Here is a 17,752-nt window from a genome sequence, read left to right on the forward strand (position 1 = left end):
GGCCTCCACCTATACAGTTCTAGGTGTACTCATGAAGAGATGGTGGGGGAAATCAAGCTATGTTCAGTGCAGGAGGGGAATGTGTGGCAGTGACATGGGTCAAACAGAAGGGTAGAGAGGAAGTCAGTGCTACGAAGGCAGGTGTGGAGGGACCTAGAAAGTGACACACGGTAGAGCGTGAAGGCTGGCGTGTCCAGGAAGGGACACGAGGAAAATCTAGCACAACTCCCTGCCTCTAGCACTGAGATGCTGATGGGCAGGTAGATTAAAAAACATTTAACATTAGGCAAAAAAAAAAAACAACTTGAATAAAACCGCATCAAGCAAGGGCAAAATCTAGCAATATTCAGCTTCAGGAAATAAATAGTGCAAATGAACAAATCAGTTTTAACCTGTATCCTGTGTCACTGTTTCATCTGTCATGACAAAACAATAAATACTGACACAATGAAAACACATCAGCATTTCACAACAATGAGATACAGTGAAGAAATAAGATTAAGACTTTAATTTCTGTAATAGGAAGTCAGTTCCTACTAAAAGGAAGCAGTTCTTTATTGCTGCTTTACTCACTATAGAAAAGAATCAGAATCACCCTAGATGTCCATCAACAGACGAATGGATAATGAAAATGTGGTAGCGTGCGTGCGTGCATGCATACGTGCGTGTGTGTGTGTGTGTGTGTGTGTGTGTGTGGGATGGGATGCTATCCAGGTAATGACAACATTTGCAGAAAAAGAGATTTAGGGCTGGGCAGTAGTGGTGCTTATCTTTAATCCCAGCACTCAGGAGGCTGAGATGGGTGGATCTCTCTGTGAGTTCAAGGCTAGCCTAGGTGAGCAGAGGTTGGATAGACAGACACAAAGGAAGAAGACGGGAGTTGAGGACTTTTGAGATGGCATGGGGAAGGAAGGCATTTGGGGACACTGGCTGAGGACAATGATTCCCTGGGTGCTATCTCTGCTTCTCTGAGCTAGCAGGCTTCCACCCCACCCAGCACCTGGCTCCCAAGTCTTTATTGGTAAAACTAGACATTTGAAATTTTGTTAAAAACAGCTTCTATGATCTTAAAGTATCCTGTGTTCATTTTGCTGTTGACCTAAAGCGATAATCAGAGGAAACCAAAGAACTAACATGTCAGCTCTATCCTATGTGGAGCCACATTCAAGTTTAAAAAGACATTCTGGATAGTTTTGCTGTTTTGTTGTTGTTAATCTGACATAAGGTAGGGTCATCTAGGAAGAAGAAATCTTAATCAAGCAACTGTCTCCAGATGCCTGGCCTGAGGACAAGCTGGTGGGGCATTTTCCTGACTGATGGCTGATGCGGGAGGGCCAGCCAGGGCAGTGCTACAGGAAAGCAGCCTGAGCAAGGCACGGAGAAAGCCAGTCCGCGGCACTCCTCCACGGCCTCTGCTTCAGTTCCTGCCTCCAGATTTGTAAATAGCATTTGCTACTTTGTGGGTTCCTCTTTTTCTACCCTTCACCAACCCTTTTCTTCTCTTTCAACCCCAAAACACTAGATTATGAGGGGAAAAAGAGAGGAAAAGAAAGAGATCCCCGAATAAGGTGAGAGGTCAGAAAAAGGGTGATGTCACTGCTAAGACTACTTCCTGATGATCAGGGACTCCAGTTCCTCAGGGCAAGTTTGATCTTTGCCATCAGGAGAATATAATTTCCTCTTCTTGCTACTTCTTCTTTGTGCACCACTACTTAACAAGCTGCAACCACCAACAACCCACTCGGGGCCGTAGGGTTTATATACCCTCTGAAAAGTCCCCAGAATTCTAAACATCACGCAACTGCAGAAACTATCTGGAGCTGGAAAAACTCACGCCTCTGCTAGAGCATGAGGCAAATCACAGTCAGCTGTTGCGAGGCAGCCAAGGCTAGCTACACAGTGAAACCTGCTCAAAGAGGAAGAAAAAACTAACAAATGTAGAAGAAATCAGATAATCTGAAAGGACCAAAAAAAAAAATCTATTTTTATTTGGCTTTACTAATGTGCAAATAATCTTTGTCTGCAAACAGATGAAAGAGGAAGTTCCCAGTCTGCACGGAGCCGTTACCTTGCTGTGCAGCCTCGTGCTCTGCTGTCCTCTTCCTGATGTAGCTCTGAACTTCCTCCCACCTCCTCTCAGCTTCTTGTAGTTGAACCTTGATATTTACATAGAAATTTTAAAAAGTCAGCACAGACAGACAAGATTTCACTTACAAAAAAGAGCCCTTTGCCAGCCATATCCACCTTTTTGTTCAGTATCTCAGAAACTCAAGTATGTGTGCTGTTGGGTCAAGAGCTACGGCTGCTACTACACACTTATCTGACCCACTTACCTACGACCTATTTTTCATTAGCCATCCCCCCCCCCTTTTTTTTAAAGCTTCTTTCTTTCTTTGTTTACTACATTGATGTTTTGCCTGCATGTATATCTGTGTGAGGCTGTAGATCTTGGGGTCATACAGAGTTGTAAGCTGCAATGTGAGGGCTGGGAATTGAACTCAGGTCCTCTGGAAGAGCAGTCAATGCTCCTAACTGCTGAGTCATCTCTCCAGCCCCTCATCAGATATTGTTAAATCTCTAAGCTTTTAAGAGAAAAAAATAGTATCTTTATTGCTAAATCTCCGTACCTAAAATTCTTATTTTGAAATACACATATAGTAAAGCACTAATTAAGATTATTGATTTTGCCCGGTGTGGTGGCTCACATCTTTAATCTCAGCACTTAGGAGGAAAAGGCAGGTGGATCTCTGTGAGTTCGAGGAGAAATGATCAAGTTATACATTTTCTTTTTTCTTTTTTTTTTCCCCCGAGACAAGGTTTCTTTCTCTGTGTAAAAGCCCTGGCTGACCTGGACTTACTTTGTAGAAAAGGCGTGCCTCTGCCTTCTGAGTGCTGGGAGTACAGGCCTGTGCCGCTGGACGTGGTGCCACTCCCTTTTAATCCCAGCACTTGGGAGGCAGAGGCAGGTGGATCTCTGAGTTCGAGGCCAGCCTGGTCTACAAAGGGAGTCCAGGACAGCCAGGATTACAGGAAAGCCCTGTCTCAAAAAAACTCAAATATATATTCTATAATGTAGATGGGGTTAATAGTTCAAGTTACATTTAACGTGTATAAATTGAACTAAATATTTTTAGGAAATCTTTTTCCTCAGAAAAAAGAGATTAGAGCCGAGCGTTGTGGCGCACGCCTTTAATCCCAGCACTCGGGAGGCAGAGGCAGGTGGATCGCTGTGAGTTCAAGGCCAGCCTGGTCTACAAAGTGAGTTCAGGATAGCCAAGGCTACACAAAGAAACCCTGTCTCGAAAAACCGAAAAAAAGAAAAAAGAGATTAGGTAGCTACCATTCCTCAAGCCACATAAGTTCCAGAGTTCATGAAATATGAGAGATGACTCTGCCCCTGCTTTAGGCAGCCTTTGCAACTCTACACGTCCTGACAGCATGAACATCTCACCACACAAACTATCATTCTGGAATCTGAAAATGGTATGGTTTTGTTCATCATGGGCTCAAGGGCAAACCACTGTAGTAGTACTTGGTCTTGTGTTCAAAAGAAAAAAACATTTATCCCAGTGTTGGGGGCATGGAGGTGAGAGCCCAGTGCTGGGAGGAGGTCTATTAAACTTGATTCAAGTTATGTAGATGACAAAAGTAATGCTAAAGGTTATTTTCTAAAATAAACTTTGCCTTATACATATAGACACTAACTACCATATATAAAACAAAATAACCACCCTAACTTACCATCACTTGGCTTCATTTCTATCTTCAGTCTTTAGCTTCAAATCCAGGCCTACAATCAATTCTTTTATCAAGACCTAACTCTGAAAAGTCAGAGCCCTTAGAAAGAAGGCCTCGTTAAACTTCATGCTAGATTCCTCAAACCTACACACACATTTCTGTCCTGGAGTTGGGAATCGATGCTACTGACAGGGCGGGACACAGAGGGACGGAAGGCGCACCTTCAGCTGGGCAGCAGCCTGCTCCGCGTTCTTCTTCTGGGCTCCCTCCTGCTGCAGCTTCCCCGTCTTCTCGTTCAGCTCGCTCACCAGCCTCCCACAATCCTGGCGCAGTTTATTTAGCTCTGCAGACTGCCTGCAAACAGTGCCTGCATTAGGGGTTTGCACTGTTACACACACACAGAGCTCAGGAGCACAACATAGTCTTTGTTAGTTGTGCTGGGCTAGTCACTCTACTTGCAAGCAAATGTAAAGGAAGTAGGCTAAGTAGCAACAGTGTTCCCTGCATGTACTCTCAAACAATTAAAATGACTCAAATAAAATAAAATAAAATAATCAAAATGACGACAGCTCTAAAAACCACTGTAAGGATGAAAAGGTGGCTAAGCGGTAAGAGCTATCAAGCCCAGCAACTTGAGTGCCACCTCAGGTTCCATGGTGGCAGGAGAGACCGTGCTGTGTGTCCTCCACACACGCTCCACATACCCTGTGGCATATACACAGGAGCATGAACAGACATCGTGGCCATTAAGGGGATCTAAAACTCTCCTAATATGGAGGCTAGAGAGAAGGTCCAGGTTGAGTTCCTATGACCCACATGCAGGTCATACCCATGCCTAAGAATATGGCACCTTCTTCTGGCCTCCCACGGGCACCAGGCACACAAGTGGTACACAGACACGCACACAGGCAAAACACTCAAACACATAAAAAACAGCACCCTCCAAATACTAATATCATTCTAACTGGACCTGCTCTATTGTGCAGCGAAAGAGAGTGCTTTCAATTCTAATGAATGAACTTTTACTTCATTATTGCAAATAATAACCAGTGCTTACTTTGTGCAAGGCTACCAGGCTCTCTAGGATATGGTTTCTCACACAGCCATGACCCACCTAGGCTCCACTTTTGGGCCCCTGGATCACAATCTTTACAGAGGTAGGAGGACCAAGACTACACTTTATGCATTAGCATGAGGGGTGCTCCAGAGAATGACAGTGCAGGCGGCTTCCACATGTGCCTGCTGCTTCACTGACAACAGTGATGCTCAGGGAGTGCCAATGTCTGCACCACTCACAGAGCTGAGAAAAGAAGCCAGGGGTCGTCACACAAAACAGCTGCCCTGGCAAAGAAACTCAAGAGTAATAGCAAATGGAGGAAGCAAAGGTCTAAGCAACAGCTACGAAGTTCCCTTTTGATGACAGACGTGAACAGCCTGCCACAGCGTTGAGAAGGAAACCCTGGGGACGTACTTGCTTTCCAGCTGGTTTGTAGTGTTGCTGACAGCATCTCGCAGTATACCATTTTCCTGCTTCAAATGAGCTATCTCTGCTTCCATTTGCTCCCGAACTTGCTGAAACTATTTTTAAAATATATAAGATTTATTAGAAAACAAAGATAAGAAAAGCCACCGTTAGAAGAAATTGCACTATAATAAGAGAATTTTTTTTTTTAATTAAGAAAATGAAATACAAATCATGCTCTTCAGGTCAATATGAAGACAATAAAAGAAAGCTGCTTCGTGATGAACGCAAAGCTAGGACACACTGTGCAGCTCAACACCTAACTACACCATCAGCTTATCCCACGTCTGAGACAAGAACCAAACACACATCAGGTTTCAAAACTAGGTATGATTTGTGGTTTCTCATACCTAACACAGGAGTAATCCTGTCCTGAGCCCAGAGTGACAATATTACATTATATTTTTAAGTATTAAGTTGGAATGCGGTGGCACATACCCTTAATCCCAGCATACGGGAGGCAGAAACAGACTAACTCTGTGAGTTTTAAGGCTGGTCTGGTCTACATACAGGGCAAGTTCCAGACCACCCAGGACAACAAACAGAGACTGAATCTCAAACATACAACAAGCAGAGTTTTAGCTATCCAAAGTTTAAACATCATAAATATGCATGAACACTTAAGAAGTCATAAACTAAACATAACTAACAGACACTATAAAATCTGCTTGAAAAACATTCAAGGCTGAGCTAAGTAACATAAAATAAATGATGTAAAAAGTACCATCACAACCAGTATCTTCTTTAATTATACCTATGTGGCGTGCGTGCGTGCGTGCGTTCAGAAACATTAGGGAATTAGTTCTCTCTCTACCACCTGAGTACCAGGGACTGAACTCAAGTTATCAGACTTGGCAGTGAGCTCACTAAGACGTACTACTGACTCTACCATTTTCATATATACGAAGTTCAGTGATATTAAACATATCCATTCTGCTATATAAACATCATTACCATTCCATACATGATTCCTAATAACCCCTACTTACCCCTCAACCCTTACAATCACTACTGTAACATTTCTTTGACCTCTAATTGTTTAATTTCAGAATTATAAATCAATCAAGAGAGAACATTGATTCTTATAGTCATAAGGACATCTCTTCCTTTACTATATAAATTATTCCAGTAAGAGAAATGACTATCTGTTGATAACCTTACTAACAATTTAGCTAATAAGAGTGAAAGTATTTCTGGTTTTCAGAGGATTTCTATGAGGCCCACATGCAGATCTACTCACCCTGACCCTGCACACAGTCAAGCAGAGGCGGAATGAGTGAATCAACTCACCGTCACCTTCACCAAGAGGCTGTTCTAACAGCTGGTTTTCACATGAGCAGTAAATAGTAATTAAGAGAAGGTCACTGAGCTGGAGAGATGGCCCAGTGGTTAAGAGCACTCTCCGGAGGAACCCCCCAAGCTGGAGGAACCCCCCAAGCTGGTCCCCAGCACCTACATGGCAATTCTCCACCATCTGCAATCCCACGGATCCTACACACTCTTCTGACCTTTGAGGGCACTCGGCATCCAAGTGGTATATACATATAAAAGCAGGTGACACTCAGGCACGTAAAACAAAAGGAACGTTTCTTAAAATATAAAAAGATCACATAAAAAGAAAACCTGTAAAGATCAGTTCAAGAGAGCTTTTGATAACCCAGCCGACGAGAGAGTGTCTCCAATGGCTACGGGATGAGAAGACAGAGGACAAACCCTGGAAACAGCAGAGAGTAACAAGCTAACACTGCCACTCATTTCTGCTGTTGGTGATATTTCTGTGAAAAACACTGAACTTTGTTTGTTGTGAAGAGTAATTTGAAAACATTTTTAACAGGATAGTAATATGACCTGAATCAGTTATTTTATTAACAAAAAATCTGGAACCAATCACAAGTTAGGATATAGAAAAACCTAGTAGTAAGGGGCTATAGTTATTCCATATGTAATTTTATAATTACATAACAGCTAAGAACTGAGTGCAAGAATAACTCCATTATCAGGCTAACCTCTGAATTAGGTGTTTCCAGGTTCTTGGCATCTTACTCAAAACACTGGCCACGTATACACAGATTACAAACTGGCAAGAAAACTACTCAGAAGTAAAACTAAAACACAGATCAGACATGCTGCAAACGTGCAGTGGCTTCTTGAGTTAGTGACCTCAAAGCTCCCTGGCTACTGTCTATGGCCCTGTTTATGGGGTCCAGGAGGAGTTGGTTGCTAAGGACAAATGTGGGCAGTTCTGTTTTGATGGACAGGCTTGGATTATGTAAGCCTGTTTTACCATACCTGTCCCTTCTTGTGATGCATCTGAGTTTAAACTGTGAGCACCCAATTATGTTCAGATATAAGAAAGTAAGTAAATAGGAATTTTCTTTTCCCTATTTACTCTGAGGACACAGTTTGTCTGACCACTCATGCATCTAAAACCAGATCAGACAGGATGGGCCCACTGCCTCCTGACCCTAGACATGTCCTGAAATACGTTAACCAGAAACTAACCACAAAAAGGACGTTAGGATACTAGAAACTAACCATGAAAAGATGTTAGGAAAGAGAAATGTACTCTCCTGCTGGAGGTGCAGTGGGACAAACCTGCAGCTCAGTGCAGGGTCCAAGGTTGTTGGCTGCATTCTTAGGAAAAGGGTATAAACACAGCCTGAGTCAGGTTGAGTCCCAGGCTGCTACGCTAGTGTAACATTTGCCTGCCTCGACTTCTATATAAAGTACCTTTAAGAGTCAGACCAACTTGTAAACTGGGCAATGAAGACAAAGGATTCAACATGAAGAAAATGTCTCCACTGGGAAATAAGACCGACTTGATCAGTAAGAACTTGACATTAGTAACATTAAATCTCAGGTCTGTCCTTGACTTTAGAACTAAAGCATCAGCCAGCAAACGGGAGTGACAATTTGGAAGAGTTCAATTATGGAGACTATTAAAATCTCAACTGACAAACAAATCCAAGCCTTGTTCATCAAGATATGGAAGGAAGAAAAAAGGGAGGAGAGGAGTAAAAATTCACTGGTCCAGACCTAACTAAGACCTTGAAAACGGATGATCCATGGAAAAGATCCTCAGAACCAGATCTCTGGAAGCAATCAGAGCCTGGGGAGAAGTGTACAGACACCATGACCAGCACACTCTCACTGAACCCCGGAATCATCACTCGCTCTCCTCCCTCGCACTGTAACGCCCCATCTAGCTCTTTTGGATTGGTCCAGCTCCTCTCAGCATCAACAGCTGCTTATCTTTGGTTGCTCTCGCTAGAAATTCCTGCATAAGTTTCCAACTTCTTATGCCCCCTCTCCACAGTGCTGCAGAGTGACCATGAAAACTTAAAAATGAATCACAGCACTGGCTTTCCTACGTTCACTCACGGGCTGACCAGCCTTCAGACGTAAGAGGCCCTCTAAATGGGCCCACTTATTTCTACATCCTTTCTTCACTCCAACCTTGGCTCTTATACTGTATTTCTCACAAAACTCTGGGTTCCCAAAATACACAGTGATCCATTATCTACAGAGTTGGGAATAAAGAATTACACTGAGTCGCCCTCACAGCCAGCCCCCAACCCTTCACTACCACTTGACAGGGTTAACTGAGAAGATCCAACACAGCCCCGACACCTGCCCAACAACTCTCCTGTCGACTGTCAATTCTCTTTCCACCTTCTCAGCTCCACTACTGCAATGCAGGAAATGCTTACCTCTACTGGCTTGGTGTAATTTCCTATCAGCTTCCAGCCTTCCTATCTTACCCCCATATAAAACATTTATTTGCTTTACAATGAAGAAGAGTTTAGCTAGCCACTGTAGGTCAATGGCTCAGCCTGTGAAAGGCACTCAAGCTTGTCAATTAAGCGAATATACAGATTTCATTTTACTTTCCAAGACTTCAGACATACCTTAATCTGCATCTGTTGAGACTCTTGGTAACTGACGTGCATTTTGTTTTGAAATATATTATGTTCTTTTTCTAGTGTTCCAATCCGATCTTTCATCCTTGCTATAACTACATTGCTTCTTTCTTTCTCTGTCATCATTTCCTAGAATAGTAAACCAGAGAAGGAATTTATGAAGAACGTGTCATGAGAAAGGAATTATATTATAACACTATCAAGGCAAGATAGAGTCCTAACAGTTACGTAATCATGAATGCTCAGTCAGCGCTTGTGTACAAAGCAAAGTCAAGGGTTAAAAACAAAGAAACAAGAACCTTCTTCTACATCTCCATATCTCCTTTTACATTACAAACACTCATGAGTCTGCTCTACTTCAAATGCACTTTTTGATTCAATCATTGAAGACTGTGAGCCTAAAATAAATCCAACACGCTAATGTGATTATAAGAAAAAAACACTTTAAAATGAAACAGTGATTTCTTCTTCTTTTTTTTTTGAAACAAGGTTTCTCTGTGTAGCCTTGGCTGTCCTGGACATACTTTGTAGACCACACTGGCTTCAAACTCACAGCGATCCACCTGCCTCTGCCTCCCAAGTACTGGGATTAAAGGCGTGTACCACCACACCCAGCATGATTGCTTCTTATTCTCCTTTGGAGTTCAGTGAAAAATCCCCGGGTGTAAGAATGGAAAATTAAAGAATAGGGGGCGTGAGGGAGTAGGTATGTCGGTAGCATAAGAGAAACTTAAAGGTGGCTAAGCAGGGATGAGGAGATGGTTCAGAGGTTAAGAACACTGACTGCTCTTCCAAAGGTCCTGAGTTCAATTCCCCACAACCACATGGTGGCTCACAACCATCTATATGTGATCTAATGCCCTCTTCTGTCATTCAGGTGTACATGCAGCAAGAGCACTGGATATATAATAAATAAATCTTTTTTTTAATGGCTAATTCAGAAAGCAAAGCTTTATTATCTTTCCAATTCAAATCTAAATGATATGAATTCATAGAACAAATATTATCTAGCAAATGAAAGCAAAACTGAAGCTTTTGTGTAATTTATGAAGTTATTCATATACTTACATTTCATATTTCAGACCTATATTTGAAAGTTCTTATATTCATATACAATACACTTGACAATTTCTTTTTAAAGAATTACACTAAAATGTATTTTTACAAAAACACCACACGAAAGTCAGGTATAGTGGCACACACCTGTAATCCCAGTACTTGGGGGTGTGGTGAGGAGGGCCAGGTGCTTAGGTCGTTCTCAGCTACACAGCCAGTTTTGGGCCAGCCTGGGATACCTAAGACTGTCCCAAAATTTTAAAAAAAGGGGGTAGCGCTGCACTTTCTTTAACTCCATGTAAAATATGACATTCAAGCATGAGTTTTATTTTGAAGATAATTAAGTCAGATTTATCTTTTATGCAGCTATTTAACCAAAATAACACAAAGTAACTTAACCTGTTTTTTTAAACTTTAAAAGACAATACTAAATGACATTCACATCAAATTATATAAAAGTTCATTATAAGGAAGCAGGCTTCAGCAAATGTTGTGCTTCCACTGACTTTTTTTATTAGTCAAAAACACACAAAGGATTTGTACTGAAAGCCATGTACCCTCTGATGTCGACGAAGCGTGGTGAAGAGACACAGGCGAGCCCGTCCACACTACTGCACCTAATGGAGAAGGGCTTAGGAGAGCAGTTTCTCACTTCTGCTCTCTCAGTCAACACAGGGTTTGTTTTTGTTTTCGCTTTTTTGTTTTCCAAGACAGGGTTTCTCAGTGTAGCCCTGGCTGTCCTGGACTTGCTTTGTAGACCAGGTTGACCTTGAACTTATAGAGATCCGCCTGCCTCTGCCTCCCGAGTGCTGAGATTTAAGAGGTTTCTCCGGGTTTAGATTTTACCCCTCAGACTAAAATGTCTACAGTTTTAAGGAAGCTGATTTTAAATACTTATCACAAGACTTTCCAAACACAAGCAATAAGCGCTTCACCTAACTGGATGCCATGCTTCTCTGAAGAACCCATCTACGTCAAATCCATTCAAAACACACCTGGTTAGGCGAGTCAATGTTTTTATTTTATTTGTTTTATCATGAAACACTTAGTCTTCCCTACCAAGGTCCTAAAAGAAAATTACTTTTGTTGTGTGTCAATGTATCGCACAGAGATTAAGTCGAGGAGCATGGGTGCTTCCTAAGCCTCTGGCGCTCCTGGTGGGAGGCATACCCCTGAACCTAAGAATGTCTTCACCTGAGTCAACTGCTTACAGCGCTCCTTGGTGGCAGCAGCATCCTCCTTCACAGCAGTGAGCAGTCTTTCCTTCTCCTGAAGCTGATGCAGAAGAGAACTCAATTCTCCTTTACTCGACTATAATTGAGAAATCAATACGAAATAGATGAGCTAAAATAGCACAATGAAAACTCAGAGTGAAATCTCTACTATCAAGAGCCCCTGGGTCAATGGAAAGCACACCATCTAAAATAAAATGACTGTCACACACTGCTCAGTCAAATAAAATCAGGTAAGTCACTCCAATAGTGCATAGTCTAAAATGAGTAGGGTACAAAGCAACATGCTTGTGTTTGTTTGTTTTGTAGGCCAGTCTGGCCTCAAGCTCACAGATCCACCTGCCTCTAAAGCAGCATATAGCATATAGATCTAACACTTATACGCCAAAAGTCAGAAGCAGTGATTCCCCTCCTTACTCTCCAGAAGGTCAGGGCACTATGGAATCATGTGACCTCTCACCAGTAAGTAGTCATGTGTAATCACAAAGCACATCACAGGGAAGACCAGCAGCGAGGTCACCACAGTGCTCACCATTTGTGTCACAACATGCCAAGATGTTCCCTGATGTCAACAGACGCCATTCCAAAATGGGAAAAAATATAACACAAAGCTGGGCATGGTGGCGCACGCCTTTAATCCCAGCACTCGGAAGGCAGAGGCAGGCAATCGATGTGAGTTCGAGGCCAGCCTGGTCTACAAAGCGAGTCCAGGACAGCCAAGGCTACACAGAGAAACCCTGTCTCGAAAAACTAAAACAAACCAGATTGTTCCATTTGACATGAGGAACAAAGGCAAAGTTTCAGGCAAGAACTTTCATGGAATCAGTCATAAAGGCTATATGAAAGAAAGGAGAAAAGAAAACAACAACAACAAAAAATGCAGCAACTTTACCATAGTAAGGGCAGAGGAAGCACAGAGGGGGCAGTGCCCTCCATGGAGGCCCCAGTGAACAAAAGGGCTCACTGCCTGAACAACCCCAAGGAAGGCATCAGGCAAATTCACCATTAACCACCCAGCACGAAGACTGTCAAGCCATAAAAAACTCATCTTGCCTATTTTAAACAACTGGCTTTTTTCAAAGCAGATGACTCAAAGAACGGTTGACTAAACCAGGGCATAAATTAGCATGGATATATGAAATGATTTCTGAAGTATCCCAGGTCACTTAGATGTGGCTATAAGGGTAGTAAGGACAGGAATATGAATAATTCCTACAGCGTGTCTCATTTGGTAACCTTTAAAACTGTTCACAACTGGGCCGATAATCAAAAAAGCTGCATACCTTCTTTAAAGCATCTTTTATCACACCAGATTTCTCCTTCAGCAGGTCTACCACGCAAAGAGCCTCATCCTCAGAAAACATCATAGTCTTCAAGGACAGAAGGAAATCTTTAAATTTCACTTCAGCATTTTCTTAATTAAAAAACAAAAGGAGAATAAAGTCTGCATTAAAGATACAAACAATGATTTGACCAAAGGTTAAAAAAAAAAAAAAACTCCCTGACCCAGAAAGTCAATAACTACAAGGAAACAGACTTTTCAAGTCAAGTAATAATAGATACTTTAGTCAAGAAGGAAAAAACATGCTTAACATCTGTACCATGGAAAAATTACATTAGCTAACTTTTCCCAGACTGAAGGATATTAGCTTAACTACTAGTATGTATATTTTTTATTCCATTTATTTATGTTTGTTTGCTTATTTGGGAAGAAAACATACATGTGAAATTCAGAGGACAACTTCCCTGAGATGGCTCTCTCCTGCCGTGAGTCCTAAGTCACGAGCTTGGCAGCAAATGCCTTTACCTAAAGCATCTCACTAGTCCTGCCCTCAGGTTTGAAAACATTTAAGCATTTAGTATATGCTAGCACCTGCACCAGGTATATTCATAATATCCTCATCTTAGTTTAATAATCCTGACATTGTAAACCAAACTACACAGGTGACAAATAAGTCTAGGATAATTCTAACACTACAGTCTTCTCTAAAAAGATCAAATATATACAAGCAGTTCTGACATTAGAACAATACATCCATAAAACACCTCGTGGATCCACCTAGTCTAATTCACCATTAAGAAACAAATTCGCTTTCTTCAAGGAACTTCTACCTCCACACACTCAAAGCAACCAGCCTGAGCCTTTCACATGTTAGCTGTACTACATGTTTTAAAAGACAATCATGTGCATGTGTGAAATGAAAGGGTAAATGAAAACTCTGCATTTTCTCCTCAATTTTGATAGGAACTTGAACTTAAAACTGTTCTTAAGTTTACAGTGAGACAGTGTCTCTTTATGTGGCCCCAACTGGTCTTAAACTTAGAATCCTCTTTCTCACTCTCCAAAGTATTATTAAATATAGGAATGTGCCCAGCTAAAACAGTCTATTTAGGGGCTGGAGAGATGGCTCAGTAGTTAAAAACCACTGGCTACTCTTCCAAAGAACCCACACTCAATTCCTACCACCCACATGCAGGCTCAGCCATCAGTGACGTCAGTTCTTGAAGATCACATACCCTTTTCTGGCTTCTACTTCCTCTAGCACAGTCTATCACTAAAGGAAGTCAAGAGAAACGCTGCCTGCTGGCTTGTTCCCCATGGCTTGCTCAGCCTGCGTTCTTAAACTCAGGATTACCTCCCAGGGTGTCACTGCCCACAGAAAGCTGGGCCTGCCCACATCCATTAAGAAAATGATCCATTAGGCAGGCATGGTGGCACACACCTTTAATCCCAGTACTCGGAAGGCAGAGGCAGGTGGATCGCTGTGAGTTCGAGGCCAGCCTGGTCTACAAAGCAAGTCTAGGACAGCCAAGGCTACACAGAGAAACCCTGTCTCAGGGGGAAAAGGAAGGAAGGAAGGAAGGAAGGAAGGAAGGAAGGAAGGAAGGAAGGAAGGAAGGAAGGAAGGAAGGAAAAGAAAAGGACCTGTTGACTCCCCTACTAGACAATCTGGTGGAGGATACATTTCCTCTACTGAGGACCCCTCTTCTTAAATGGCCCTAGATTGCATCCAATTGCAAAAAACAAACAAAAAACAAAAAACAGTACAGTGTCTGAAAATCACTTTGGAAGAGTAGCCAGTGCTCTTAACCTCTGAGCCATCTCTCCAGCCTGTTTTTTGCTTTTTAAATGCTAAGTGAATTTTGGTTTAGGATTAAGTCAGAATTACCAATAATTTCTGAAATGGCCTTCAACATACTACTAACCATTTTGTCCTACATCTTTATATGAAGCAACATTTTCAGCACAGAGGATTTTAAAATCAAAATATCAACCAACTTAGAAAAATGCAGATGTCCTGCAATACAAAACACTTGCATTGAGTTCCTTGTAAAAATAAACAAGCCCATCCATCTCATTAGAAAGCAAATTTGCTTTCAACTTTAACAAATGGTAAAATATTATGTATACTAAAGAACTGTTTTGAAACAAATTCCTTTGACTTATTAACAATAAATGTTTTGTTGGCATGCCAATTTTATATAGCCAGGATTGCATAAAAATTTCTCAAGCAAAAGATGGTCAAGTGTCTAAAAGTTAAGAAGCCCTGAACAGAGGACTACCAGGAGGACTACCAGGAGGACTACCAGGAAGACTTTTACTTCAAGAATGTTTGCTGATCTTTTCAATACCTTGATCTTATGAGAAAATGTGCACCAGTCCGTGACTCAAAATCATAATTTTATAATATGAGAGATCACTACCTTTGTCAGTTTCAATCTTCAGCTTCTTAGCTCCAGGTTTCTGGATCCCTTCTACATGATCAGGCTTAAGCATATCTGTAATTTCTCTCTTATCCATCACAAGATTTGAGTTAGCATTATCCTCCAAAGAATTGTAGGTAGTTGCATGAATAAGGGGCTCATTCACCAAGACTGAAATTCAAATAACAAGAGAATAATTAGTGAGTTGTTAAAACAAAGCAATTAAACAATATACAGGTGCACTTTTAACTTAATTACAGAAGCCGTGATTCTAAAATCTCTTCTTACCTCAATTTAGTTTCAAAGTCCCACCTCACCATTTAGCATGACTTCTAAAGTACCTGTCTGACATTCCTAGATCATTCGAGTCACCTCAAGTGGGTAGTACATCTTCTCCAACAGTGTTGGAGACGTCGTAGACCTATCCGTTAGCTAACTTTTGTTTAATCTTCTCAAGTTGTCTTCTGTTTCTGAGATGAGACCTCACTAAGCATCCCAGGAGCACCATGGTCCTCGTGCCTCAGCCTTCTGAGAGATGAAATTACAGGTGTGCTATAACAGCAAGCCACTTCTTTATCTGAACAGAAGAGCAACTATCCCACCTCACTAGTACTCTTAGGGCGCTCATTTTTACTGGTGGTGATATCGAATTACTCTCCTAAGTGGCACTAAACTCATTATACAACCCAAGACGACTCCAAACTTCCGCCACCCCAGGCCTCTGCCTCCACGCCTGGCCAGCAGTGCCAAGGGTCAAAGCCACAGAAACCCCACAAGTCGTCGTTTTAAATTCAGTTTCTTTCCTATGCTAAGTAAAAAATCAGTCGTTTGGCTTGCAGATAACTTCTCATTTTAATAGTAACGCCTTTATTTCTACAACACATCTTACGATGCTTATCGAGAACAGAGAAGGGCCGGATATGGTGGCGCACGCCTTTAATCCCAGCTCTCAGGAGGCAGAGACAGGTACATCTGTGAGTTTGAGGCCAGCCTGGTCTACAGAGTGAGTACCAGGACAGCCAATACAGAGAGGCCTTGTCCTCAAAATATAAATAAATAAATAAATAAATAAATAAATAAATAAATGGAAGGTAGCCTGAAAATATCTTGTTTCAGAGATATCAATTAACATATCTGTACCCAGATGAAAATCTTACCACATTCCTTTACATCCAAACTTTCAGACATGAGGATGCAGCTCAGCAGTAACGCACTTACTTACCTAGCACGCATAAGGCCCTGGGTTTGATCCTGTACAGCTTTCCCATAAGGACTTTCATGTTAATAATTCCTATGTCTTACTTAAAGTTGGTAAGGGTTAGGGTTAGAGTTAAAAGCTGGTAAACTTTAAAAGTTGGTGCATATATAAAATATATGCAGCTAATACTGTCTCATAATTTATGTTTGACACATCATAATTTTAAAGTAAGTAAAATTCACCATTTCTTTTCCAAATTAAGTTTTCTAGCACTAGGTAATATGACAGCCCAATACTATTTTTAAGCATTGCTGTCTATTCTCCCACAACCTTACATTACAGTCAAGCTTTCCCTGAAAAATTCTGACATATAAGATTGCTTTGTCACGTTTAACTAGATACTTACCATAAACACATGCAAATTTTATGGAGGAAATAGTAAGAAATGTAGGATAATGTTAGGTCTAAGAAATACAGAGAAATGCCAGGTCTGACAAATGTGAATTAAAATTTTCAAAATGGTATTAAAAAGCATGAATATTGTATATATTCTCTCAACTGTAAAAACTTAAAAAACTAACTTAAAAGTAGAAGCACAACTGAGACCAAGGGAACAAGGAGAGGCCTTAAGACAAGGAAGGATGGTAAAGAGATGGATATGATCAAATGGACACCACAACATACGCTCAGACACACACACACACGCACACACACACACACACAGAAATTTCTCATTGAACATGTCACATTAAAAGCATTACTGGAAGCCGGGCGTGGTGGCGCACGCCTTTAATCCCAGCACTCGGGAGGCAGAGGCAGATGGATCGCTGTGAGTTCGAGGCCAGCCTGGTCTACAAAGCAAGTCCAGGACAGCCAAGGCTACACAGAGAAACCATGTCTCGAAAAACCAAAAAAAAGAAAAAAAAAAAGCATTACTGGAGCTGGAAATGTAGCTCAGTTCATAGAGTGCTCATCCAGCATACGGACAGCCCTGGATCAATCCTCAGCACCACACAAAATCTGGAGTGACCAAGCTTGGTGGCTCGCACCTATACCTAGCACTGAGAAGTTGGAGCCAGGAAAATCAGAAGCCCAAAGTTATCTTTAACTACATGGTGTGTTATAAGACAGTCTGAGCATCATGAGACAAACTCAAAATAAGTAACTTTTAAATTTTTATTTTATGTCAGACATGGTAGTACACGCCTTTAATCCCAGCACTGGGGAAGCAGAGGCAGGTGAATCAATGTGAGTTCCAGGCCAGACTGGTCTACAAAGCAATTCCAGGACAGCCAAGTCTGTTACACAGAGAAACCATGTCTCAAAAAACCAAAAGTAAAGTAAAATAAAAATTTATTTTTTTAAAAAAACTATTAGTGTG

General features: G+C 41.5%; 1 protein-coding gene across 31 annotated transcripts in view; it reads right to left on the reverse strand.

Moving 5' to 3' along the window:
• KTN1 (kinectin 1) overlaps nucleotides 1–17,752 on the reverse strand; it is a 93,920-nt gene that overhangs the window by 54,162 nt on the left and 22,006 nt on the right. For all 31 annotated transcript variants that reach the window (XM_084793978.1, XM_084793996.1, XM_084793990.1 and 28 more), the window contains exons 4-10: nucleotides 15,174–15,344; nucleotides 12,752–12,882; nucleotides 11,431–11,547; nucleotides 9,169–9,309; nucleotides 5,210–5,316; nucleotides 3,960–4,092; nucleotides 2,069–2,156 (exon numbers count right to left, since the gene is read on the reverse strand). In XM_084793978.1, the coding sequence (XP_084650104.1) occupies nucleotides 2,069–2,156; nucleotides 3,960–4,092; nucleotides 5,210–5,316; nucleotides 9,169–9,309; nucleotides 11,431–11,547; nucleotides 12,752–12,882; nucleotides 15,174–15,344 (888 nt within the window). The remainder of the gene's footprint in view (nucleotides 1–2,068; nucleotides 2,157–3,959; nucleotides 4,093–5,209; nucleotides 5,317–9,168; nucleotides 9,310–11,430; nucleotides 11,548–12,751; nucleotides 12,883–15,173; nucleotides 15,345–17,752) is intronic.

The sequence above is a fragment of the Acomys minous genome, assembly GCF_964271855.1.
Source record: "Acomys minous genome assembly, chromosome: 9".
In the NCBI taxonomy this organism is placed as follows: Eukaryota; Metazoa; Chordata; class Mammalia; order Rodentia; family Muridae; genus Acomys; species Acomys minous.